The sequence below is a fragment of the Lampris incognitus genome, chromosome 21 (assembly GCF_029633865.1).
Source record: "Lampris incognitus isolate fLamInc1 chromosome 21, fLamInc1.hap2, whole genome shotgun sequence".
Lineage (NCBI taxonomy): Eukaryota > Metazoa > Chordata > Actinopteri > Lampriformes > Lampridae > Lampris > Lampris incognitus.
This window is the reverse complement of record NC_079231.1, coordinates 16,657,191-16,684,598: the sequence shown is the minus strand read 5'-3', so window position 1 is coordinate 16,684,598 and position 27,408 is coordinate 16,657,191. Positions and strand designations below refer to the sequence as shown.

Genomic DNA, 27,408 nt, shown 5'->3' with positions numbered 1-27,408 from the left:
ATGGAGTCAGTAGTTTAGGTAATATGAGATAGATGCTGACCTGAGCACTTTCAACCCAGATGCATACATTAATATCTCTTAGCTGCAGTCCTGAGAACCTGAGTTACAGTTGTCTCTCACCCACATGTAACGTCTGGGAAACAACACAATATGAGTGGGTCGTCCCTCTAGCCTGATTTGTCTCTTGCCATGCTTGCTACCTTTTGCTGAGGCTGAGTTGACGAAACTTAGAGGAAAACCACCACAGAAATTCAACCTGGGGGAGACTGATTCAGACCTGTACGGACTTTAAGCATAGTTCCACTATCTGACTAAAAAAAACTTTTAAAAAAACAGTTAATGAATCCATCCAGTTTGGGCTGTGTGACTGGGCTGACTCAGACAAGTATTGAAATCTAAACCTTCAGTGGCCCAGAGATGAAGATCCGTGTGGTCCAGATCTGGGGCTTCCTCATGTCAGTGCTGGGCTGGATCTTCGTTGCCTGCACCATGGCCATGGAGGGCTGGAAGATCACCTCCATCGGGGGAATGGGAGGCTCCTCCATCATCAAGGTGGCCTGGTACTGGTCCAGTTTGTGGAGGTCCTGCTTCACCGACTCCACCGCTGTCACCAACTGCTACGACTTCCCTGTCCTCTGGTCTGTGGAGGGTGGGTTGTTCATTTTTGTGTAATTGGATTGATGATGATGCAGATGTGGTTTTGTATCCCTTTGCGGGGGAAAAGTAGTTTTGAATCTTGAGTTCTAAAGTCTAATATCTAAAGTGTTTTTAATTTAAAGCTTCTGCGAGGACTTTGGGGTTTTTGTTGACTTTGTGCACCCCTGTGTACTGAAGTAGCAGTGTTTTGCAGAAGAGCACCTTCCTTTCTTAATTGCTTCTTCCTGCAAAGAATTAACCCTCTGGTAGTTTTTGTGCATTTATTTCGAAAAGAAGCATGAGAGATGTGTTGGTGTTGTGGAAAAACAGCTGTTTGCATTATATATATAGTGATGAGGTAATATATCTCTAATTGTGAATATGTATAAAACAGTGCCTGGGTGCTGTAAATTGTTTAGTCAGATTTCACAGGGATACAGAGAACAGCATTAAAGTGCAACATGTAATCTTCTAGCTGATAATCAGATTGATTACGTTTGTTATAGAGAGAACAAAATCAAATTGAGACTGGTAAATAAGTGGAAAAACGCTTTAAAGTTGAGTTGACAGTGATCCTGGCATGCACTGACACAACTTTCTGCCCTCCTGTCTGTCTCTTATGTCTTGGTGTGCGACCACAGGCCACATCCAGATAGTGCGCGGCCTGCTGATGGGGGCTCTGTCGGTGGGGATGCTGGGCTTTGTGCTGGGTCTGTTGGGCATGGAGTGTACGTACCTCGGCGGGAAAGACCAACCCAAGTACAGGAAGATCTACTGCGGGGGATGCTGCCACATAATCAGCGGTAAGTTAACCCTGTCACTGACGGCCAGAAAGGTTGCATTAAGGTGGTGACGAGAACAAAATATCAACGCTTTAGGAATCAGGAGCGCTATTCGTCGCTTCACTTCATGTACGCAAGTACATGAAATTAAATAGCATTTCCCCTAGCCCACAGCGGGGCCACACAAAGACAAAAACACTTATCTAAAAACTACAAGAACACATCAAACTACAAAAAAAAAAATCACTGTCCGAGAGAACGAACACCAGGATGACTGTCAGCATGGGCTAGCAGTTAGCTTAGCCTGCCCTGCTTCCGCGTCCTGTCAGACTGCCCTCGGTGTTTCCTCCTCGGGTGCAGCTCCAGGCAGGGCCATGGTCCCTGGGCCCACCAGACACCGCAGACCAGGCTCCACCTGCCGATCCAGCGCCAGCTCTCCTAGCAAGACACCATCGACACACCTCCCCGCACTCCACATGATGACACCAAAAATACAGTCAAGGCTAGGCGAAACTGCCACCAGACCGCCCTGGGTGTTATCAGAACTGCGGGTCTGCATGGGCTAGCAGTTAGCTTAGCCTGCCCCGCTTCCGCAACCTGTCAGACCACCCTTGGTGTTTCCTCTTTGGGCACAGCTCCAGGCAGGGCTGTGATCCCTGGGCTCACAGGACACAGACCAAGCTCTCCCAGCCGATCCAGCGCCAGCTCTCCCAGCCATCAGACGAAGACGTGGAGAGACGTGAACAAAGACACTGCATGGACGGTACTGGGTGAGGCCGCTGCAAACGTGAATTCGCGCCACCATCATCCCACATCACACATTTACAACCTCCCTATGGAAAAATCGGGTCTGTGTTCAGAGATAAGCCCTTATATATTTCTGGAAATATCTTTGTTCGTGATGTGGTAGATATTTTAGGAGAGATTGCTGTACATATGCTATCAGATCCGAATGACTGGACATGTTGCAGTGATTTATTCAAGCCAACAGGTATTCTGTAATGGCATGAGGACACTGTTTTGATATGTCCTAATTGTTGTATTTTTGTAAGGCTCATTCATGTTTGTGGTGTTTGGGCATTTTGAGCTGCATCTCATATACTTTTTTTCCGTCTGCAATGGCTCATTTCCCCTGTCTCTCTCGCTCTCTCTGTCTCTCTCTCTCGCTCTGCCATTTTACATTTTACTGCAGGTTTGCTGTCCACTGCAGGTTACGCTGTTTATGCACAGTATGTCTCAGGAGAATACTTCAACCCTAACTTTGATGGGCTGACGTAAGTTGATGTGTTTAAAGAGGTATAAGAAATGTGAAATGTGTCATTGAGTATGGGCAAAATACACAAGTTTAAGATAATATTTAATATGATAATATAGCATACTACTGAATATGTCTCTCTCTCTCTCTCTCACTCTCTCTCCACTGCCAGGTTTGACCTGGGCACTCCGCTGTTCCTGGGCTGGGTGGGCTCTGCCTTTCATATGACTGGGGGCTTCTTCTATCTGTGGTCGGTGTGCAAGCCACTCTGTGGAGGAGATGAGATGTAAGTACACGGGGGGGGGGGGGGGTTGTGAGCATGTTGTTATTACAAGTAAGGAAGCTAAACATGTAGTAAAACTCCACCACTCTTCTTTAACAATTAAACCACTTCTGTGATCTTGCTGCCAGCTAAAGGTGAAAAGTCATCGCTAAGTTCTGGGCTGACCTTGGTCCCAAGAGATGTTAGCGTAGCAGGATAACACACTGCAGCAGCCAACAGAATTAATGAACATTTTAGGTGTGCTTAGGAGTAAGCACTCACAAGTTCACAAGTCATTGCCACACCTAAGTCAGATTGAGCCATCATTAATTGTGTTAGCTACAACAGTATTATCCTGCTGCGGTTACATCCCTTGGTATCGAGATGTGGTTCTCAGTGGTTCTCAATCAAGTCCCACCAGTACTGTGGTAAACTAAACCAGCTCATGTCACTGTTTAGTCCTCCCTTATCTTAGTGGACATTGGGTTGAGGGTGTGTTGATCTGTGAAATCAATTGGTGTAGTGTTGCATTGGAATGAAAACCTGCATACACACAACTGTCTATGGCACATGGTTAAGGATCGCTGTCCTGACCTCCCTTTGGGTCCTCCTGCAGAAAGAGCTTAACCCCCCCCCCCAAACACACACACACAGCAGCAGCACAGTGATATATGCATGCATTGATTAAAACTTGTCTCTTCCAGTACAATTGTCGTCCCTGCTCCCGCTGAAGTGGATCAGACCACCAAGCCCTCCTCCGCCGCCTTATCTACAGTCTCAGAGATCACCTCCAAGACCAAAGTGTCGTCCATCTCCGAGCTGTCGTCCAAGTTCACGCCCTCAGATGTATCTGACATCTCCTCGAGGTCGGAGCACACGTCTAAATCCGGACGTTCAAGCAAATCGAGGCGTTCGTCGAGGTCGGGCCGATCATCCAGATCCAGTCGCTCGGGGGGCTCGAGGTCCAGGTCAGGATCAGAGTCTGGTCGCTTGTCGCGGTCCAGCGGGTCGGCCCGTTCTGAGTCGAGGAGCAGCGGCAGCAGTCGCACCGTGTCCTCTCTCTCCAGCAGGTCACGGAGTGAGAGAGGACAGTTCATCAGAAACTCCTATATTTGAATGGGAGGAACCGATCTAGCCAGGCATGGCTGTTGATAGACAGAGGGGTTGAGGCTCTTGACTTTCAAGCTGTGAATCTGTGAGGAAAAGTCAAAAATTCATTATTTTATCCAAGATGGTGAAATTTTAAACTAAATTTTGGAAGAGCTAAACAGGCTGGCCTGGCCCGGGCCTTGACGGTAAACTGTTGTACTGACTGATGTGACTTCTGGCCAGTGGAAACATGTTTAGTTGGAATTGTGTTCATTGATTGGTGACATTTTGTTGGCACGCCCACAATTGGTTGTTCCTTCGTTAGCCCCCCACCCCCCAGCTGGTTTGGGTTGCCCAAATCGCTGCTAGAAATCCCAGCATGCAAAGATGCAAAGAGATCTGAATCTCTGCAAGGTGTGCTCAGAAACTGAAGTGTAAGTTGTGTAACACTGAAAACATTACACAAGTATTAAGCAGTTGTGACAGACGCTCAAATCTTAGTTTTAACCATTTGCATCATTATTGTGAGCATGCTTGTAACTGTGAAAACTGTGATTTTACCTCATGAATAGGTGGCAAGAGCAGCATGTGTGATTTGTTTCCCATAGAACTTTTCCGACTTTTTGTTTTAATGTGTTCTTTGTGTCATCTATTGTCTGAGAAACCAAATATCTACACTACAGGGCTTAAGAAATAAGTTTTTATAACCGTGTCACCGCCGTGTCCTATATTTTAAGTCTGATTGGGATTTCTTATCAGACTTTGTGTGGCTGTTTCAAGACAACACAAGGACCCACAAAAATCTGATGGGCATGCCAAGACCGGTTGATGGTAAACAGGGTTTTGCTCTCGTGAACACTTAACCAGTACAAAACCACACCAGCCAGTATAGTCAGGATAAGACGGCTTGCTTCCAAAACACAAATCTCTTATGAAGTAAAATGGCGTCTACATATTTTTTTCCACTTTGGTAAGAAGCGGGATTGTTCCTGTGCAAGGTAAGGCGGCATCAATGCGATGTTATTGGCTTAGAATAAATAGTTGTTATAAAAGTGAGAATCTATTGAACTCACGGGCACAATTGTGTTTGAAATAGCTATGTTATTCATTAAATTAACGTGCATGATCTTGTGTATAAATAAAATCATCATTTTGTGTTTTTATAGCTTACTTTTTTTTTTTACATTACTTTGCTCGGTAAAATCAATCCAGAACTCCTACATTCCTCAAGCATCCCAAATGTGTTCATATGTTTTTACACACATCTTGGAAAGTAGATAACTATTATTTATTAACATCGGAGGCCTTGAAATACACCATGCAGTGGGACCACCCCATCCACTGTACTAGGTAAATGTGGAGGAGCCTGGTTCAAATCCTGGGTCTACTGGTGTCCATACTGGGCTGGGACTTCGTGGCCTGACCCTGGCCGCCATGGACCACCGGAGGTCGGCAATAGAAAGGGGAGCTTATGGAGGGTGCGATGGCCCTTAAAATAGGGGACAAATGTGTGACTGAAGACAAAATGAGGTAAAAACGCATAGCCAATAAAATCACTATACTCATCCTAAATTGTGGGATGTTGTTGCCTGTTTGGTCCAGACGGCAACATGATGGTGGATGCAATAATGAAAATAACAGCTTTGGAAGACACAACATTTGACAATATACTTTTGCTTGTGATATTGGGCTACACAAATAAAATTGACTTAATTTGACTTGACTCGGCAGACTTTAAAGGCCTAATCCAAATCCCTCTTTAGGCCCTATCCCTAGTTTTGGAGCTCCCTCTACTGGCGCTCCAAAACTAGGGTGGGCCTGCAGAAGGGAGCTTCAAGGGGTAGGGATTGCTATCTTCACCTAGGAAATAGCTCATTATCTTATCAGCATCATCGTTACGTCTGCCGCTCGGGAATTTTATCAGCTGCCTGGTTTGCTCTGAATCCTGGGAATGTAATCACGTTATAGTACCATACATTTTATACTAAAGCCTTTTTCTTGCTACCACTATAATCCGTGACAAGGGAGCATGCTATCTCAGTGTAGACCTGCCCTTGGAAATGTTTTTTGCCCTGCACTGATATCAGAAGAGCGGGGAAGTGCAGGAAATGTCTTGCTGGGTCATTTTTCAAGCTTCGTACACGGGACATGGAAATAACTGTACTGTCCCTCACAAGTCGTCGTTTACACCAGCTTCTACCGACACCGTGACGATCCAATTACATATTCCTTAATCAAACTAAGATAGTCCAACAGATTGAAAAAAAAATTTTTTTGAATGATTATTTGTGAAAATAAAGGCCTTCGCTTCCTCTATGGGGCTAGAACAGGGACATTACATTTTGGCATTAAACATAACATTAGGCATTGAAATCAAAACCTGAATTGAAAAAGGGTAACATCAGCATTGAAACACTTGGGAAAAGTTGTGTTGGCGCTGAAAAATAAAAGTGCTGTATGGACCCCTTGAGACTGGAGCAAGCTGCCAGCAACCGTTCTAAGTGGCGGGAGATCTGCCACGGAGGTGTAGAAAGGTATCGAACAGCTGGAAATGGAGAGGAACGTGAAAAAAAAACAACCGGAAAAACCAAGGGGACACACAACCATGCCTGCCCCCACTAACTCAGACTTCATAAGCCCAATGTGCAATAAAACTTGTGGCTCAAGAACTGGACTCTACAGTCATCAAAGAATACACCGCAGGAGGACTACAGGAGGGACCATGGTGTGAGGGGGCTGCTGATGGCTGGGCTGGCCTTTGGACTAGTCTGCACCCTGGTCTCTTTTTTCTTTTTGGAGTGGAGTGCACGTACACCAGGGGAAGCCAGAGTACCACTGACAAGATGCTACTGACAGCCTCTGCGCTCCATTTTGTTGGTTGTCATTATACGGCCTGCTTTAAAGCAACCATTACAATTTCATCACAGCAGTTATGACTCACACCAAACCACGTTCTGAGACCATGTCCTGGCTGGGTTGTCTTGTTCTTTATCTGCCGTTGTCCTCCCTCGTCTCAGGTGTCTCTGGCTGTTTATACATAAACAGAGTTGCGGCAGCATTTTTACACGCCAAAGCCGACTCATCGAAACCGAGGTAACATCTCCACGTTGAAATTCAGAGAAGACTATCAATGAGGAATATCAATATCAAATATTAATGAGGATGATAAAGGATGATGGCTCGTTCATCTTCTCGAGCTATGACATCGGTGCGGCCCTGTACCTCGGGCTGGTGGGGAGGTGCCTCATTCTGCCTGGTTGTGCACTTGACTGTGCCACATGCAGAGCAACTGACCCACAGAGGTTTGCTGGTTAATGTTATATACAGTCCCCAGATAGCAAAGAATCTTTGGCCCAAATACGGCCCACATCTGCAGTTCTGTTACACCCCACATGTGGCCTCGGATGACGGCGTTGACTCAGGGTGAGTGTGGCTGCCTCAACTCAGCCACACTTGGGCCTCATTTGGGCCACATCTGGCCCACATAGTATGTGCTGTACCCCAAGTCAAGCCCGGTTCACTACCCAGGGGACTCAAGAAGCCTAGCCTTCAAGAACAACAGTCGGTCACTAATGGCTCCAACGACTCTCGTGACCACTGAATAATGAAGTCGAGACTAACACCCCCAACGACCGTCGCTGCTAAACAAATGCAAATCTATAGCTCCGATGGCGACGGGCGTGGCTGGACATCGGAGCACAGGTGAGCCACTCATATCTATGGCTCTGTTAGAGACGGGCATCGGTAAACATTGGGGCACAAAGAGCTATGGACATCTATAGCTCTGACAACGACTCCAAAGAGGATAAATTCTGAGTCTCATCACCAGCCAGTCAGACTAGCTTGGTCTAGTCAGGAAGGCACGAACTGAGGAAGCCTCTTGGAGAACATTCACACACATATTTGGGCCACGTCTGGCCCACACAACACTCGCCGTAACCCAAGTCAGGCCCGGCTTACAACATCTGGGCCACGTCTGGCCCACACAACAGTCGCCAGTGCCGCATCTGAGCCGTAAGTACCATAAGTGCCCCAGATCAGGCCCGCTGCTATCTGGGTCGCTGGATTGCCAAGTTCGTTATCAACAACCAGCGCTGCCGGGGAGATTAAATGTCATGAATCTTTTATGAGTTTCTAAGTTTAGTCAGGCGAATGTTTCCAAAGGCCAACAAATATATTGCCGTCTTGTTATCGTGGGGGGGGGGGGGGTACGCTCCCTGCTCCAGAAATTCAACGGATGATTTCATCAAAAACAAAGACGTTCCCGTGGGAAAAGGCGGCCTCGGCGGAGCCAGGCCCTACCCAGTGGAGTCAGTAGGCCTCCACAGGCTCCTCACACGGTGAGACTGCGTCTAGAGGCGTAATGCGACAGAATGACGCCTCGCGGTTTTGGTTTATGGCTCCGCGTGTAAGAGCGGCCTTTGTCCGTTGCTTTGCATAGTTAAGTCTTGTGTCTACAGGACAGTAGTCCGCTCAGCGGACTACTGCTGCAGCTCCTCTTCTCTGTAGTCACATTTAGAAAGTACACCCGTTTCACGGATGCTATGGTTACCGACGTCCGTCTGACTTTGAGACGACCCGTCTGTTGTCTTCCGGGTCAAAAGGGCCCATAACTGTGTTTAACAGCAGAGGGAAGACTAAATTATTATTTTTTTTCAACCTGAAATTTAGAAAAAGTCAAACGTTTTTGTTCATATTTCCATGAAAGCTGTCCACCCCGAGGGTACTAAGATCGTCCTACGACATGTTTGGCCCTGTAGAAACGAGTGGCGTCCACTGATTAAACGCAGTCCCTCTGCACCGTGCAGAGGGGAAACCCAGATCGTCACAAAGTGTGTGATGAATGACAGCTTGTTTCTTCGTGCAAAATAGATTTGGGGTTTAAAATCAAATTACCTTAATTTAGAGGGTTTTTTTATTTTAAATATGATTTATTTATAAGATTTTCAACACATACAACATAAAACAATTTTAAAAGAAAGCAAAAAAATAAAAAAAAGCTTTCAAGACAATATATATATATATATATATATATATATATATATAAAGAGAGAGATGTAGGATTTTTTTTTAATACATGAAAGTACAAGCTTGTTTCATGCGTTGCGCACTCAGCTGTGTGAGTGAACTATGGATTTCACAAATATGCAGGGTCAGAAAACCAGTCGGTATCTGGTCTGACCGCCATTTGCCTCATCTCCTTTGCATAGAGCTGATCAGGTTGTTGGTTGTGGCCTGTGGATGGTTGGTCCACTCCTCTTCACTGGCTGTGCGAAGTTGCTGGATAATTGGCAGGAACTGGAACACCGATCCAGAGCATCAGCATGCTCGACGGGTGACATGCCCGGTGAGTATGCAGGCCGTGCAAGAACTGGGATGTTTTCAGCTTCCGGGAATTGTGTACAGAGCCTTGCAACATGGGGCCGTGCATCATCACACTGCAACATGAGGTGATGGATGAATGGCACAACAACGGGCCTCGGGATCTCGTCACGGTATCTCTGTGCATTCAAAATGCCATCAATCTGTGTTCGTTGTCCGTAGCATATGCCTGCCCGTACCACAACCCCACCGCCGCCGTGGGCCACCCTATTCACAACGCTGACGTCAGCGAACCGCTCACCCACATGACGCCGTACACGCCGTCTGCCACCTGCCTGGTACAGTCAAAACCGGGGTTCATCCGTGACGAGAATCCCGGTGAGGACGACCAGCATGCAGATGAGCTTCCCTGAGACGGTTTCTGACAGTTTGTGCAGAAATTCGTTGGTTACGCAAACCAGTTGTTGCATCAGCTGTGCCCGGGGGGGGGGGGGCTGGTCTCAGACGAACTTGCAGGTGAAGATGCCGGACGTGGAGGTCCTGGGCTGGCGTGGTTACATGTGGTCTGCGGTTGTGAGGCCGGTCGGATGTACTGCCGAATTCTGGGAAACGACCTTGGAGACGGCTTATGGGAGAGAAGTGAACATTCAGTTCACGGGCAACAGCTCTGGCGGACATTTCCTGCAGTCAGCAGGACAACTGCACGCTCCCTCAAATCTTGCGGCATCTGCGGCATTGTGCCGTGTGATGAAACTGCACGTTTTAGAGCGGCCTTTTATCGTGAGCAGCCTAAGGCGCACCTGCACAATAACCATGCTGTCTAGTCAGCATCTTGATATGCCACACCGTGTCAGGTGGATGGGGTATCTCGGCGAAGGAGCTGTAAGCGCTCACTAACACAGATTTAAACACATTTGTGAACAAAAATTTGAGAGAAATGGGCCTTTTGTGCACATAGAAAAAGTCTTAGATCTTTGATTTCAACTCGTGACAAATTGGAGCAGCAACAAAAGGGTTGCATTTATATTTTCGTTCAGTGTGTATATATATATATATAGGAAACCATCAATGTGTTGATAAAAGTGCTCAACAAATGAATATTAAGATAGATGTAGGGGGGGGAAATTTTAATACCTTTCAATATCTAGCATATTCTGGAAGCAGGAAAGAAACCGGCTCATAATAGGCGATGTTATCCCAACTGAACAGGAGGAGGAAATGTGATCTCCTCGAATGGGGACGTCAGGCTGAAGCGACTTCATGCTATGGTTGATGCACATGTGACAGTTCCACCGCATCACGTATATGCTGACAAAGCCCCGCGGGTATCCATCCTGGCAGGTGTTTCCTTCTGGATCCTGAGAAAATAAAAGGTGCTTACGTGGCAAGATGGTCCTGCAGATAAGCTCTGCTGTTATCCTATACGTTTAACGCGCCGGGGACCAAGTAGAGAGGAGGAGGGGGGACGCCTTCACTTCTCCACAGTCAGACGCTCTACCTGGGAACTTGAGCCGGCGTCTGTGTATTTGCACAAATCTGCCAGGCCCCCCCCCCCCCCCCACCGCTTTATCTCCACCGGCTTCCAGGCGGCCAGGTTGGGCGTGGGCAAGAGAAGACGGCCGGCGCTATGAAGTACAGGACGCTGGTGATGTACATGGAGATCGGCTGCTTCGTGTCGTGTCTGGCCGGCTGGATGCTGGTGTGCTCGACGCTGCCCACAGAGTACTGGACCTTCTCCGAGGTGGGCAGCATCGTCCTGACCACATCCAACTACTACTCCAACCTGTGGAGGGACTGCATCTCGGACACAACGGGCGTCTCCGACTGCAAGGACTACCCCTCTATGCTGGCGCTGCCCGGTAGGAGAACCGGCGGACCGGATCCGCCTTCACCGGGGTGACCTTTACGTGACCTTTACGTCACCTTTGTTCCCCTGCTGAATTCGAGCGGACATGCTAGTAGTGCGAGATTGGTGGCGTTGTGTGAGGAAGGGGAAGTGGGACGTTTTCGTTGCGTAAGACGACGCCTGTGAAATGTCAGATGAGACCGCAAGAGTAAAAGTGAAAAGCGGCGGGGCGGGGAAAGTGGTCGCCAGTTTGGATTTGGTGAAAACGGACTCCAGACTGGGCGTCCGGGCGGCGTAGCGATCCGTTGCCCTATAGGGTTAGGACCCTCACCCTAATGGACTCCAGTTAGTTTGGGGAAATGGGTTCAAAGATCGACCCTTATTGCCCCCCCCCCCTTTGGGAGGAATCTCAGCAGGGTTTGTTTGTGCAACACAAGGCGGCCACCAGTAAACCACTCCTGACAGTAACTCACAGTCTTTTCTTCTGACTTGCAGCCTTCCTGCACGCCTGCCGGGCCCTGGCCGTCTGCGCCGTCATCACCGGCTTCTTCGCAGGCGTCCTCACACTGATAGGGATGAAATGCACCAAAATCGGGGGGTCGGAAATCGCCAACGCGAGGGTGACCTTTGCAGGGGGGGTCACCTATCTGGTTTCAGGTGAGAGCGCACATGTCGCGAAAACACCCGAGATATTGCACTGAAATGTCGACAAACTTGTGTGTATTCATGTGTGAAATAGTGTCTGCACTGAGGGCACTTGTGTATCTCCCCCTCAGGATTCTGCGGTATGATCACCTACTCGTGGTGGGGCAACAAAGTGGTGACGGAATTTTTAGATCCAAACTTCAGGGCTCAGAAGTAAGTAAGCTTTTAGAGGAGAGTGAGCACATCTTACAAAAACTGATGTGATTACACTTGTTGAAATTAGCGTGCTCGTGATACCCCTTATGACGGAGATGGGGGTTTTTCAAACGTGGAGGGTTGTTGCATCTGAAACTCGACTCGTGTGCACACTCCGTCCTCTGCCGCCCAGATTCGAACTGGGAGCTGCCGTGTTCATCGGCTGGGGCGGCTCGACGCTCCTGATCGTCGGAGGGGCCGTGCTGAGCTACTTCTCCGGGAGAGAGGGTCTCCGCTCAACGTAAGCATCCACCCACACCTTTAACCTCACCCAAAACCCCCTTCCAGTAATTCAGATAAATGTCGAATACTTGGGAGTAGTACAATTTCCCGTTACTTCCTCGCATCATCTTCTGTCCTAGTTCCCCGAAAAAGCGGCGCAGGCCAGCGACCTACGCCACGGCCCGCACCAGACGGACCTACATGCTGCCCGCCAACTCGTCCAGGGTCACCCTGGTGCCCCCGCTGTTCTACGAGAGCAGGAGGAGCGGGGCGACTAAGACGACAAAGACCACCAGGACGTACAGCAGGGACGCTTTTGTCTGAGCCAATCAGAGACGGAGAAAGTGACTCCGCTCCCGCCCCCCCCCAAACACGAGCGGTGACCCCCTAAGTCAGGGGTGTCAAACTCCAGGCCTCGAAGGCCACAGTGTCTGCAGGTATTTGTTGCAACCATGCACTACACCACCTGATTTAACTAATTAGCTCACCTCCTGGATCAAGGAGGGGAAGGAACTAGTTTAATCAGGTGGTTGCAACAAATACCTGCAGACACTGCGGCCCCTCGAGGCCTGGAGTTTGACACCCCTGCCCTAAGCTGTATAGGGCTGGAGATGTCCGTCCATAAAGCCTGGACACCACGGGTGGAGGAAGTCACAGATTTTCTGGTCGTCTGTTGCATATGATTTATTTGCTCAGAGAGGACTCTTACACAAGCCACAGTGGGTGTTGTCCGTCAACCAATTTCAACATAAATTAGCAAGAATCCATTTCATCACTTTCCCTAGTACACACTTCCTGTCTCCTGCTGCGGCATGTTAAGCGGCGTGTTCATTGCTGAATAAAACAAGATGTTCAACAGATAGTTCAACTGATAGTTCAACAGCAGACTCCTATGTGGTCTCACATCAGTGCTGCAGTCATCGTTTGACATGATTGGAGTTTTATTGCTAAAAAACCCCCACATTGATTAGGAGGGTGTGCCTGTTAGCGATGGAATAAAATATGATAAAAAGGGAAGTACAGAGTGGGGGTTGTGTGTCGTCTTCATTACAGCAACAAAGAGAATAAAAAAAACGTTTTAAAAACATTTTGAAATGAAAAGCAGTCAAAAGAAGTTGAGGCCACACTAAAACCCAGAAAAAGCCAAGGCACCTGTGTTCATCTGACTGTAAACAACATCAGCAAACTGGTCGCATCGAAGGGGCGGGCCTTACAAATGCATGTCGACAGTGTTACGTCTGAATCAGATTTTTAAAAAAAAGAGAATTTCCGCAGCTTGCCAAGCGTTGCTAATATCTCCCACATCAGATTTAGTGTTAAAAAATACAAGTAGAGCTAGAACCATGAGGTCATATGAGGGAAATCTCATTTCCGAATTACTGTGATCACCTTTCCCCCCTCTCTCTCTCTCCCCACCGATCAGCGACGATCAGGACGGTGACAAGTTCGGCATTGTCAGCCCAACAAAGTATTGATCAGCGGCGCCATAAGCCGCTTTGCTTTCGTGCCATTAAATGAGAGGTGTCCCCCCGCCCCGTTTTTTTTTCTCCCCAATTGTGTCCGTCCCATTACCCCACTCTTTCGAGCCGTCCCGCTCACTGCTCCACCCCCTCTCCTGCCGATCCGGAGAGAGCTGCAGACACATACCCACATCCGGCTTCCCACCCGCAGACACGGCCAATTGTGTCTGTAGGGACGCCCGACCAGGCCGGAGGTAACGCGGGGATTCGAACCGCCGATCCTCGTGTTGGTAGGCAACGGAATAGACCGCTACGCTACCCGGACGCCCCAATGTGCCCCCCCCCCCCCAATTGTGGATTCCTCATTTTTCTGTGAGAAACGTATGTCTATGGTGTTGCTCTCATTTCCCTCTTAAATCGGTGCTTGGGAAGCTGGAGAAATTCTCGGTACCGTGTCCAGTTTCACAAAGACCCAAACAAATGCAGCCCAGGTTGTGGTTTGGTGGCTAGGTGAGTTGAGGCTTGCGGTTGTGCGTTTTCAGGAAACCCGTTTGTTCCCCACATGCGGTGAATATAGTATTAAAGGCGGTACGGTGAGGCTGTCTGGAGACCGGCTCCCGTCACATATGTTCTGGATGGTTCTGCAGGCAGGAGATGAACTTTTGGACTTCCTTGCCCTTGTAGCAGATCATATAGACTGCACTAAACAATGGGAACCTGTTGGACACAAAACACAAAGTCAAAACCCTTTTTTTTTTGAAAGCGGTGATTTTGTGTTAACTAGAGTAATGATTTGTGTAGCGGTCAGGAGCAGATTGAAACTTTAAAGCACTTCTTGAAATGGTTCTGACGTCGACGATCCGCTCAACTAGACACCAGAACTGCCAGTCAATGTGACTGCAAGGAATGAAGCCTTGAAATCATCCTCTGTATCTGAACTAAACTAAATCAACCAAGGCTGGATTACGGACTGGGCATGCCGGGCGAGTGCCCCAGGGCCCCGGACCACGAGGGCCCCCAAAAGGTCAGGGGTATTGTGTTCATGTATAGTAGGGATCCCCAGTCATACCCTAAAAGGGACGTTTGTTCCAACCCTGCATCACGATGCAGGGCCCAAGCTAGTCTCTATTGATGCAGGGCCCCAAGGTACAGTCTCTACTGATGCAGGGCCCCAAGATTCAAAGTCTCTATTGATGCGGGGGCCCCAAGCTACAGTCTCTACTGATGCAGGGCCCCAAGATTCAAAGTCTCTATTGATGCAGGGGCCACAAGCTACGTCTCTATTGATGCAGGGGCCCCAAGCTACAGTTTCTATTGATGCAGGGGCCTCAAGCTACAGTCTCTACTGATGCAGGGGCCCCAAGATTCAAAGTCTCTATTGATGCAGGGGCCCCAAGCTACAGTCTCTATTGATGCAGGGCCCCAAGCTACAGTCTCTATTGATGCAGGGGCCTCAAGCTACAGTCTCTATTGATGCAGGGGCCCCAAGCTACAGTCTCTATAGATGCAGGGGCCCCAAGCTACAGTTTCTATTGATGCAGGGGCCTCAAGCTACAGTCTCTATTGATGCAGGGCCCCAAGCTACAGTTTCTATTGATGCAGGGGCCTCAAGCTACAGTCTCTATTGATGCAGGGGCCCCAAGCTACAGTCTCTATAGATGCAGGGGCCCCAAGCTACAGTTTCTATTGATGCAGGGGCCTCAAGCTACAGTCTCTATTGATGCAGGGCCCCAAGCTACAGTTTCTATTGATGCAGGGGCCTCAAGCTACAGTCTCTATTGATGCAGGGGCCCCAAGCTACAGTCTCTATTGATGCAGGGGCCCCAAGCTACAGTCTCTATAGATGCAGGGGCCTCAAGCTACAGTCTCTATTGATGCAGGGGCCCCAAGCTACAGTCTCTATAGATGCAGCGGCCCCAAGCTACAGTTTCTATTGATGCAGGGGCCTCAAGCTACAGTCTCTATTGATGCAGGGGCCTCAAGCTACAGTCTTATGATGCTGTGAGCTGCTATTCTCATCTCTGTTTGTTTTGTGATTCAAAATTGTTTTGTACTTTGCAGTCGCCATCCGAATCCCATACAGATTGGCATAGCGTCGACTACCATGTTGGGTATTTGCATTAGTTTTACAAATAACAATGTTTAGTATCGTTTGCCTAGCCTATCTGATGGGGCAGTTTGCATCGGGTAAAAAATGAACTCACTTGTTGGCTATGCCCTGCTTTTCCAGGATTTTGTAGACCTCAGTGGAGGTCTGCGGGCCTTGGAGCTTCTGGCCGTTCAGCATCTCTTCCTCCAGCTCAGCGATTGACTAGTGAACCCAACACACACACATACACACACACACACACACACTTATTGCTATTGGCCGATGTGTGGATAATTGTATCTATATACCAACATTTTAGAATGGTTAAGGTTAAAACAGTACGGGTCTATCGATCCCCCTTCCGCCTCACCTTCTTCGTTCTGACGAAGGCCTCGGCCACCTTGCGGTTGCGTCCTCCGTAGCAGGTGGTGATGAGGTCGGCCACTCCGCAGCTCTCCAAGAACGTGGTGGAGCTCACCGGGCTCTTGCAGAACATCTTGGCGAAGGCCACCATCTCCATCAGACCCAGCCGGATCACCGCCGCTTTCGTATTGTCCCCGAAACCCAGGCCATCGCAGAACCCAGCGCCCACCGCTACAATGTTCTGCAGAAATACAAAGAGAGAGAGCAAGAGAGAGAGAGACAGCGAGAGAGAGAATTGAGCTACAACTTGTTGAAATGAGAAACTGTTGGGGTGTCTGGGTGGTGTAGCGGTCTATGCCGTTGCCTATCAACACGGGGATCGCTGGTTCGAATCCCCGTGTTGCCTCCAGCTTGGTCAGGCGTCCCTACAGACACAATTGGCCGTGTCTGCAGGTGGGAAGCCGGATGTGGGTATGCGTCCTGGTCACTGCACTAGCGCCTCCTCTGGTCAGTCGGGGCGCCTGTTCAGGGGGAATAGCATGATCCTCCCATGCACTGTGTCCCCCTGGTGAAACTCCTCACTGTCAGGTGAAAAGAAGCGGCTGGCGACTCCACATGTATGGGAGGAGGCATGTGGTAGTCTGCAGCCCTCCCCGGATCGGCAGAGGGGGTGGAGCAGCGACCGGGACGGCTCGGAAGAGTGGGGTAATTGGCCGGATACAATTGGGTAGAAAAAAGGGGCCAAAAATAAATAAACAAAAGGGTGAAGTTCCCCTAACATGTAAATGTGCGACTGCATTTTGCATCCAGAGCACAGCTGATTGGTTTACCTTCAGAGCACCACACAGCTCCACCGTCTCGCTGTCTTGCACCACCGTGATGCGGAAGTTTGGAGTTTGGAGCAGCTCCTTGAAGAGGATGCCGTTTGCCTCCTTTGCACCTGGATTATGAGCAATATATCAGGGTTGGGAGGGTGGGGGGGATAAACAAGTAAAATATAAGATAACACCAAGCGGGCATTTGTTTACACTTGACAAGGGTAAGTACGGGAATCGAGAGTCCACCGGTTTTCGCTCAAGTTTCCTCCAAATTGAAGAGTACTGTAACGGTCGCGGATGAATAGGCTCGGTAGCCCTCGGCTAACGGGTCGGACCCTTTAGTCGACTGGTTAACGTTGTCGCCCGTGGTACGGGAGACCCGGGTTCGCGTCCCGGGTGCGGCGGTTCCCGTACTGCCCCCTTAATTCGCTACATAGGTGTCAGAAGTGTAGTGAATTGGGGGGAGGGCCCTTTGTTGTGGTGGGTATTCGTGACAGGGGAAACCGTGACCCACCCTTAAGTCATCCTCTGCAAGTTACTTAACAGCAGGCTAGTAATCAGATCAACAAAGGTGTTTCCGCTCAGGGCCAACATAACACTCTGATAAAAGACGGTAGAAACCAGGCAGCGTCTGACCGATGGTGGTTTCACAGAACTTTTCTTCGGCCACCTCGCTGGCGATGTTGGCGCCCATCAGGACGCTGACGTCGATCTCCAGTTTCTCCCGGATGATGTCCGAGATGAGCTTCAAGCCCTCCGGCCCCGCATCGATACCCTGGATGGAGACGAGCGATGAAAAACTGATGAGAAACAGAGCCTCACCGCGAGCGGTTGTACAAATGAAAGACTAAAACGGGAGAAAATAAAGATCTCCTAGAGTCGCCTGTGTCCACCATGACACCATGACATAGACCTGCCGCTCATCACTCGTTACACGTGTAGTACCTTAACTTCCATACAGGGTGCGTCTAGAGGTTACAGAGACGTGTTTGTGACCCGTAAGGTTTTCAACTACGTCAACGATCTGATCTGATCTGATCTCGGTGACATCTCAGCTGGGAAAACGAATGAGAAGTTATCCAAAGGAGTTGAATCAAGTGCAACTGGACTTGGTATATATCCGCAAAGACGTTTCGCCTCTCATCCAAGAGGCTTCCTCAGTTTGTGTCTTTCTGACTAGACCAAGCTAGTCTGACCGGCTGGATATTCATCACCAGCCAGTCAGACTAGCTTGGTCTAGTCAGAAAGACACTAACTGATGAGAGGTGAAACGTCTTCACGGATATATAACCAAGTCCAGTTGTACTAGATTCAACTCCTTTGGATAACCATGACCTGGATGAATGAGAACATTCACAGAATGAGAAGTTCTTTCTCCTCTGGATGACTCATAGGGCACCATAAGAGCCTCACACACACACACACACACACACACACACACACACACACACACACACACACACACACACACACACACACACACACACACACACACACACACACACACATGGTCAACTCTCCCTTAACAAATAAAGTGTAATGGCGTCCCATCTTAACCCAATGGGAAGTACGGTATTTCTAAACCAAAAGGTCCACTCATTCCCTGTCATCGGTAAGATATACAACACGGGCGAGGTCACTTGGCTGCCTTTCCCCCGGTCACAGGGAGCGAGCTGAAGTCGAGTATCGGATTTGGCAACTTCACATGACTCAGTATTGCACAGGGCTTACTTTGATGAGCGATATCCCAATGGTTCCCGGGGTGATGTGGGGTTTTATCTGCTCGCAGGTTCTCCCAATGAACTGGTGTGGGATGACAAAGACCAGCACTTTGGCTCCCTTCACTGCTTCGGTGACGTCTGGCACAGCCACCTGGCGCCACGTTGGGAAAGACATCAGTTGTTTAATGAAGGCCGAGGGCGTGTTGGTGATTCAGTAAACAGATATATTAATGGCTAACTCATTCAGTTCCAGATAAAATCTGCTAGGGATCAGGGTGACACGCCAGCCAAAGACCGGTAAGTGTTGGTCACCACTGATAAGTTTGTATAGACCAATTTGGCAAGTAAACAAAAATGCATTTTTTTGAGGGGGGGGGGGGGCTTTTTATTCCAATTGTATCCGGCCAATTACCCCACTCTTCCCCTGAGCCCCTTGAGGAAATTTTGTAATTTGTGATATTGGGCTACACAAATAAAATTGACTTGACTTCCGAGCCGTCCCGGTCGCTGCTCCACCCCCTCTGCCGATCCGGGGAGGGCTGCAGACTACCACATGCCTCCTCCCATACATGTGGAGTCGCCAGCCGCTTCTTTTCACCTGACAGTGAGGAGTTTCACCGGGGTGACGTAGCGCGTGGAAGGATCACGCTACCCCCCCCTGAACAGGTGCCCTGACCGACCAGAGGAGGCGCTAGTGCAGCGACCAGGACACATACCCACATCCGGCTTCCCACCCGCAGACACGGCCAATTGTGTCTGTAAGGGACGCCCCACCAAGCCGGAGGCAACACGGGGATTTGAACCGGCGATCCCCACGTTGGTAGGCAACGGAATAGACCGCCATGCCACCCGGACGCCCCCGCATTTTCTTTTTCTTCCTTTTTCTTAGCTTCCTACCCCAAAAGTTGCCCTTTTTCCATCTTGAAGTTGATATTGTAGTTATTTAACTGACTTATTCACCATATGTCTGCATGTGAGAGCTGTTTGGGGGACACCAGCAGTGAACGAGATGCGGCCCAAATGGGTGCAATGTTCACGTAATGAGCCCTGTTAAATAAATCTGGTACCTCATGAGACGAGTTATAAGGTCTATCAGAGCAGTGTCCATGCTGCCAAGTCTGCTGCATGGCCTTCACGTGGCTGTGACGTCATCCGTTATATTCAAAAATAAGGAATCTCAAACATTCAGACACTTACCACGTTTTTGGGCAGCTTGTGACCCGGGAGGTATTTGACGTTCTCATGCTCCGTGTTAATGATCTCCGACAGCTTCTTGCCGTTGACCGTTTCCTCGAAAACCCACATGTTCACGTTTGGGTCGAACCTGTTGGAGCCTTTGACATTGTGGCCAACGATTTTGGCAATGACGGAGCCCCTGGAGAGAGCAGGAGTGGGGTCAGATCGCAAAACATGGAGGCCCGAAGGCTTCAATCCGAATATATCTGAACACACACACACACACACACACACACACACACACACACACACACACACACACACACACACACACACACACACACACACAGCTGCAGAACAGCAGGCGCCAGCTGTATAAAACTGTGTCTATGTAGGTGTAGAGATCTGTGTACACACAAAACAGGAAACAGGCATACGCAGTCTTTTCACCACATTTATAAAACCCCAGTGCGTCTGATCCCATGTGCTTTCTCCTCTTTTTGTTCCTCCTTTTTTCTATTGCAAAATCAAATTTCCACATAACACAAAATTACACGGAATTTTACTTTTAATTTTTTCCCTCTTTTTCTAGTCAATCACACCACTCTTCCGAGCCGTCCCGGTCGCTGCTCCACCCCCCGCTCTGCCGATCCGGGGAGGGCTGCAGACTACCACATGACTCCTCCCATACATGTGGAGTCGCCAGCTGCTTCTTTTCACCTGACGGTGAGGAGTTTCCCCAGGGGGACGTAGCGCGTGGGAGGATCACGCTATTCCCCCCAGTTCCCCCCTCCCTCCTGAACAGGCTGCCCGACCGACCAGAGGAGGCGCTAGTGCAGCGACCAGGACACACACCCACACCCAGCTTCCCACCTGCAGACACGGCCAATTGTGTCCGTAGGGATACCCGACCAAGCCGGAGGTAACACGGGGATTCGAACCAGCGATCCCCGTGTTGGTAGGCAACGGTATAGACCACCATGCTACCCAGACAACCCCCTACACAGGATTGTTTGCCTGCAACACAGCACTCCATACACTACATCACATACAGCAAAAATAAAAAACAAGCAAACAAGCAAACTACAGCAAGGTAAAAGGAGGCAGGGGTATCGCGTCTTATATTACAAATGATGTAGAGATGTTGTAAAGGCCACACATGTTGAGGGTTTTAACAGCTTTGGTGTTGTTGGAAGTTGACATAGTTTTGACATAATGCCTGACTTCACGTTCAAATACAATAAATAAAGGTTTTTTGGCTACGAGTAAAAGAACGAGGTTGATTGGGAAGTACTCATTAGCTTTAGATCGGTCATCCAAGCAATACATCTTCATATATAACAAGGAGAAATCATTACATATATATTTCTTGGTAAGGTTACACATATCTTTACAAAATGTCTGAGTATATGGGCTTGTCCAGAATACATGCAAGGTGTTTTCATTACCGTTATCACAAAGTGAGCAGAACGTCTCAATGCTATCCCTCATCTTCTTAAGATAACTTTATTATCTATTAATTAGTTTGTAGGTTACCGCCCTTATTTTATTAGCAATAGGGCATTTTAATGGCATGGTCCAGACTTTTTTTCCAGTTGATGTTATCAACAAAGACATTCCAGTATGGAATAACATAAGGACTGGAAAAAAAAGTGATGTAATCTTTGAGTTATTGGCAGAGGGGCTAGACATAAAGCATCGCCCCCCCCCCTCCCCCGGGTATCTTAAGGGTTGCACTGAAAGGACCAAGATGGCTGTGTTTCACCAACATCTTTCAGCAGGAGCAGAGTGGCCCCCTGGGGGACAGCATCCATGACAATTCTTTGGGAGTCACTGGAATACCATATTTCTCCAGAAATTCAGACCAGGTAAGTAAAAAAGCCCTCTGGTTGTCGAACCAGCTCTTAAAAAAAGAAGAAGCATAAGATTTGTTCTTGTAAAGAATATTTTCCTTATTTTCAAATTAAATAGTTGTGTGTGTGTGGGGGGGGGGGTGACGCGTTTTCTCCGCACACGTCTCAAGCCATCCTGAATTTGCGCTCGTGCCGCGCGCGAGCCTTGTGACCACGCCCACACGCTCGGTTTACGAGAAATGGCGGAAGCGCTTAAGAGGCGCTAGAGGAGGAAGTGCAGTTTTTGAAGCGTATTTCTTTCTTTTGGCAGCCTTCGGTTTGAAATTACTAACGAAAATCAAACAAGTTGCATGGCGGAAAGTAACCGAAGCAGTTACCGCGGCCGGTTCTGAGCCACGGAGCCCGGAGATTAAAAACAAGTCACGCCTGACTCCCCGATAATACAGAATAACCTTTATTTATATATAATGATCACGCACCGTTCGTTTCTTTATTTATATAAAGACCATTATGACGGTCATAATGCTTGGTTAAAAACGCATTTGCTCAAGACAGAACGAAATCAAAAAACATGTTGGTCGCGCATCACTAGTATATAATCATAGCAAAGGTTTGTTTTTGTTTGTTTTGTTTTTACTATAGATTGCATCCTGACACAGTGTAGTGAAAGAAAAGCTCTAAAAAATGTCCCCCAATTTCACACTTTTACTATCCTGTTTTTGCCAAATCGCCAAATCACGGTGATCGGACTCGAAAGACTGCGTATAAGGTGCGCGAGGTGTGAGGGATGCGTACCGCACACGCGCACCCCCCCCCCGCCCGTGTGTTCTGACCCATTCGGGAACCTGTCCGGGAAGTGGCGGAGGCGCCGCTTTGTTTGTACATTTGGACCCTGCCCAGCGCAGGCTCAAAGGCGAATGTAAAAAAAACTGGGTAAAAATGTGTGGTCAGGTCACCTTGAACGCAACACCAAGAATAAGGGTTCGAACTGGGTGGCATGAAGTGGGTGGACAGAATCCGTTTGGTCTTCGGAACAGGTATACCCCGAAATCTGATCACGTGGGCGGGAATTTGTGCTGTGGATAATGTTATCCCGTAATCTGCGCCAACGTGAAAGCACCTGATACCTTCCAGTCTGACATGAATACAGTTTAACAGGTATCGATTAAGAAAAGTATCCTAAACATCCTTAAACATTCATGGAAGGAAACGTCATAATAAGAAGGGGTAACAAATGGCACAAACTCGCCGCTGTGACGAAATCTCTTCATCTGAATCTCGTTTTTGAGAACCTGACACGGTTAAACAATATAAGCGTTTGTATTGTGCACAATTGGTGAACACAATATGTTACTGTTCATGTTTGAGGACGCACACATTTCCAAAAACCAAAAAAATGAACGTTACCAGTTTCCAGATCCAACGATACAGACTTTCAGCCCCGTCATTTTGGAGGTGGCAAATTCAACTCACGCGAAGAATCGAGCGTTTTTAACCCTCGTCTTTCATAACTTCCTTATACGCCCAGCATGAGTAGCACATCCTTCTTCTTACACTCCACGCCTACGCATGCGGGACTTGCAAATGTTGCAACTGCAACACTGGACAACCAGGCAACATCAGCTCCCTTTGCTGTAACAGATATGCCAACCCTCATTTTTAGGATATTAACATGTTAATGAATGTAAACCGGGTGAACAGATTCAAGTTAACCAGGATATGGGTTCATTAATCATTTGCGTGCACTAATAACAGGACGTTACGTTGTTGCACAAATCGGAGAAAGTTGGATCACTTCATCTGGACACATTTATTGAGAGAAACGTTTCATCACTCATCCAAGCGGCCTCTTCAGTCTCAACTGACTGCAGGTATCCCCACCCTTATAAACAATACATGACGACGACGACGATGATGATGATGATGATGAAACGATCCAGTGGCATAACGAGCGAAATCAACGATCGTTATCATATGCAAATTGCCGTGACCATTAACTAGAGTTAAATGGCAATGTGTGCTATTCTCAGAGGACTGCCATCGTAACTCTGGTTAATGGTCACAGCAATTTGCACATGACACGGAACCTGTTTATAAGGGTGGGGATACCAGTTGAGACTGAAGAGGTAATGAAGATGAGTGGTGAAACGTTTCTCTCAATAAACGTTGTGTCCAGACGAGCTGATCCAACTTCCAGCGACGTCCTTACCTGGATCATTGAGCGCGCATAAAGACGTAGTTTGGCGAACACCGTAAACCACGCCCACCTGTTTAAAAAGGCGGAAGCGTTTTTTCCCTTGGAACGGATCACGTGACAGCTTTTCCCAGGGAGGCAGTAAACAGCTAGCTAATAAGCTAAGCAGTCGCAGTATCGGGAGTATGGTCTGGCGCCGACTCCCAGAGTCGGCCGGCTGACAGTTCATTTTCCTTGGAGCAGTTGGCGCCGTTTGGATTAAAAGAAATGAACCGACAGATCCCTGTCTAAACGAGACTCGACGGGGTTGACGTTAGCGAGCCGACGTCGGTTTACGTTCAGCGCTCACGGCAGGGGTTTGGTTTGCCGGCTAACGTCCGCGCATTAGCATTAGCTGTAGCTAACTTCATGCCATGACTATGCAAGGGGAAACCGCGGCTATACGAATTCCCGAGAGCGAGGGCAAGCTGGAGGTCTTCCCCCAGAGCAGGACCCCGAGCTCGGGGAGGACGAGCGCCAAAGGCTGGCAGTACAGGTCGGTGCAACTTCCTTAGCTGGCGAATGGTAAAAAGTTAAGTCAGCTGAGTATGATGGAGCATTGCCGTTTTAGCTTGCAGGTTACCGGTGATGCAGTCAAACAAACTTTGTTTGTGTAACATATGTCGTACGAGGAAATGCATTGCAATGCAATGTTGCTTTACGTGAAGTGAAAGTGTACAGTTTGAAGGGGGGTAATTGTACAAGAAGAGAGCAGACGGAAAACATCTGGCCAAGATGTTCTCAGTAGGTAGATATCTGTCTTCACGGGTTAGTGATCATTAACACACACTTCTGATAATCATTCTTTGTGTATTTTAGATTTTCACGAGTGAGGCTGATCTCCCCCATTTTGGTGTTTATATCAGTAGAGAGTGCCATGCAGTGCTTTACCCTTAGCTTCGCTGGCCTTTCAGAACTTCTGCACCCATTCTATCCAAAAGACTGATATGAAAGGGGAGGGAGATACCTCAATTGACTTGCATTGTCAGGCTCTGTTTGTACATGGGATTGGGCTTGGTAACTTAGTCAACTAACGAGTTTTCTATCTTGACTTGTTTGATCATTTGCCATTCCAGTGATCACATGGAGAACATTGACGGCTACTTAATGAAATACACCAATCTGGTCACAGGATGGCAATATAGGTGAGTCAGCTAGATGCTTGCAGATATGTCATCAGGTTTTAAAACTCTGGCACACATCTCAAGATATAATGTTGACCATATATTAGTGGGGCAAGAAAATATTGTTTCTGTTCACCATAACACCATGACTTCATTCCAGAATTAACCCAGCTAGTTTCACCTTGTTGTATCAACCAAGTACATCCTTTATTGGTTCCCTGCCAAAGTTGGCTTGGAAGTGTAGGCTACACAGACATGGCTGTGGGTGGACGCAGATTAAATTTAGTGCTGTTAACTGGTGGTTACCCCATTCGTTATGTGCCTTTCCTCTTTTTCTCACCGCTCTGCAGATTCTTTGTCCTAAACAACGAAGCGGGTCTGCTGGAGTACTTTGTCAACGAGCAGTCGCGTTTCCAGAAGCCTCGCGGGACGCTCCCCCTGGCAGGGGCCGTCATCTCCCCCAGCGACGAGGACTCCCATACCTTCACTGTCAATGCCATCAGCGGGGAGCAGTACAAGCTCAGGGGTTGGCACTTGTTCTGATATGCAAATAAAAAAACACACAGTCAATCGGGGATGGCATAGCAGTCTAGTTATTCACATTCTTACCTCCCAGTAAGAAGATCCTGGGTTTGCTCTCAGCTTTTCGGTGTGGAGTTTGCATTTCTGTCTGTATTCACATAGGTTTGCTCCTACTGTCCAAAAGTGTATACGGTAAAATGGAAATGATAAATTGGATTAGTTATGAGTGGCAGGGCAAGTGAATCTGTTGTAGTGCCTGTGATTGGATTTGACCAGTCTAGGGTTTTGCCCTGCTGGGATACACACCATCCCCCATGACTCAACGGTTAATCTGCCTGTGGGTGGCAGTTCATGCCACTTTAATGCATAAACTCTGCATTCAGCAGATCATTTCTGCCTACCAGCTATAAAAAAGTGGAAGAGAAACCAAACTCCCCACAGTATTCTGCAAGACCATTTGTTATTTGGAGCAAGGGGCAAATTTATACAGGCAAGGGCCGTAGACTGAAATAGTGGTACCAACTTGGCTTGGGTAGAACAAGAAGCAATTTGTGGCTGTGGGATAGGCCAGATATTGTGGTGGGTTGTGATGAAATAATTTTGAAAGTGTAATAAGTGTATAAGAACTGGGTCATCCAATACAATGCAGCTGTATAACTGTAAAGGATGACTAAATGAAAGTGCTAGGACTAAATCGGTTTTGTTGGTAATTTCAGTTCAAAACACTATTGTGTGGATTTCTCATGATACTACGACAGGTTTGGAGAAGCAGTGTTGATAGCAAAGCAGGTACCACTGGATTGTGTTAAGTGCTTTGCTAAAGTGCATATACATAATTGTAGTGTTGTATGTTTACTTTAAATGGTTGTACACGAGTCTGTTAATTCCTGCCAGCCCAGACCTGGTGCTGGGACATCTATTGGACTGCGCGTTATATTGCATTTGCCTGCTTCTGACACTCCATGCTCTAGGTCCTGGGAATCCAACTGGAAATTTTGCGGTTCCCATTTTTAACCTCCAGCCCAGTACCATTGAATGCTGATAAAGACCCACCCGGCGAAGCTATAATACAATTTTTGTTTTCTTCTCTGTACTCTGTCAGCTACCGATGCCAAAGAGAGGCAGCACTGGGTGAGCAGACTGCAGATCTGCACACAGCACCACACAGAGGCGATGGGCAAGGTAAGAGGATATACCAAGTGCGTACGTCTACATACACAACCCCAGAGGTTTCAATTGATACAGAATGTCAATTTTTAAGCAGAGTTATGTGATGTTGATGTGTTGAGCAATATGAATTCCTAAAACTGTTTAACTCCTGCAAGAAGCACTAAATGAATGCGAAGACTGCGTCTAGAAAAGAAGAGGTTCTGTAATGTGGTAATATGTCACTACACCAGTGTGGCAAACACTTTAGAAACCACTGTGGTGTAGTGTTGTCATGATATAGACGCTTCGTCTGGAACCTCCCCCTTGACCTATCCACCTTAGGTGACCCTACCAGGAGCCAAGCTCTGGACAGCATAGCTCTTTGGATCATTAGTGCATGCAAGCTTCTCTACCACAGCAAGGTGGTGATCCAGGAGAAGAGTTACAAGCACACACCTAGTTACACACACCCGTAGAATATTTGCACAGCCTCACTACCTCATATCACCCTTTGTGCCTTGATCCTTACATTGCTGCTCATCATTGATTGTACCTGATCAGTATTAGCTAGATAATAGTGTTGATT

At 48.0% G+C, this 27,408-nt stretch overlaps 4 protein-coding genes across 6 annotated transcripts in view; 3 read left to right on the top strand and 1 right to left on the bottom strand.

The window, feature by feature from the left end:
• Positions 1 to 417: 417 nt before the first annotated feature.
• Positions 418 to 4,098, top strand: cldn10e (claudin 10e). Its single transcript, XM_056301204.1, has 5 exons — positions 418 to 649; positions 1,278 to 1,439; positions 2,611 to 2,692; positions 2,846 to 2,959; positions 3,640 to 4,098. The coding sequence occupies exons 1-5, from the start codon at positions 418 to 420 to the stop codon at positions 4,049 to 4,051; spliced, it is 1,002 nt and encodes a 333-aa protein (XP_056157179.1). The 3' UTR covers positions 4,052 to 4,098.
• A 6,784-nt stretch (positions 4,099 to 10,882) lies between these two features.
• Positions 10,883 to 27,408, top strand: part of cldn10d (claudin 10d) — an 88,033-nt gene continuing 71,507 nt past the window's right edge. Inside the window, exons 1-5 of the mRNA XM_056301205.1 lie at positions 10,883 to 11,205; positions 11,688 to 11,849; positions 11,969 to 12,050; positions 12,226 to 12,333; positions 12,455 to 12,668. Coding sequence (XP_056157180.1) covers positions 10,974 to 11,205; positions 11,688 to 11,849; positions 11,969 to 12,050; positions 12,226 to 12,333; positions 12,455 to 12,638 — 768 coding nt within the window. The 5' untranslated portion in view covers positions 10,883 to 10,973 and the 3' untranslated portion in view covers positions 12,639 to 12,668. The remainder of the gene's footprint in view (positions 11,206 to 11,687; positions 11,850 to 11,968; positions 12,051 to 12,225; positions 12,334 to 12,454; positions 12,669 to 27,408) is intronic.
• Positions 13,571 to 23,315, bottom strand: LOC130131504 (glycerol-3-phosphate dehydrogenase 1-like protein). Its single transcript, XM_056301203.1, has 8 exons — positions 23,202 to 23,315; positions 19,963 to 20,140; positions 18,776 to 18,916; positions 17,681 to 17,819; positions 17,057 to 17,166; positions 16,234 to 16,467; positions 15,979 to 16,085; positions 13,571 to 14,491 (listed from the first exon to the last, which is right to left on the bottom strand). Exons 1-8 carry the CDS (start codon positions 23,240 to 23,242, stop codon positions 14,395 to 14,397), a joined length of 1,047 nt encoding a protein of 348 aa, XP_056157178.1. The 5' UTR covers positions 23,243 to 23,315; the 3' UTR covers positions 13,571 to 14,394.
• Positions 21,744 to 27,408, top strand: part of LOC130131501 (oxysterol-binding protein-related protein 11-like) — a 30,162-nt gene continuing 24,497 nt past the window's right edge. For 2 of the 3 annotated variants that reach the window (XR_008812387.1, XM_056301200.1), the window contains exons 1-4: positions 24,102 to 24,523; positions 25,104 to 25,172; positions 25,502 to 25,677; positions 26,776 to 26,855. Coding sequence is in view for 2 of the 3 variants with exons in the window: in XM_056301200.1 (XP_056157175.1) it covers positions 24,402 to 24,523; positions 25,104 to 25,172; positions 25,502 to 25,677; positions 26,776 to 26,855 (447 nt within the window). In the remaining variant the exon portion in view is untranslated. Of the gene's footprint in view, positions 21,810 to 24,101; positions 24,524 to 25,103; positions 25,173 to 25,501; positions 25,678 to 26,775; positions 26,856 to 27,408 lie in introns of those variants that run through there. The other variant, XM_056301201.1, reaches the window with a different exon arrangement.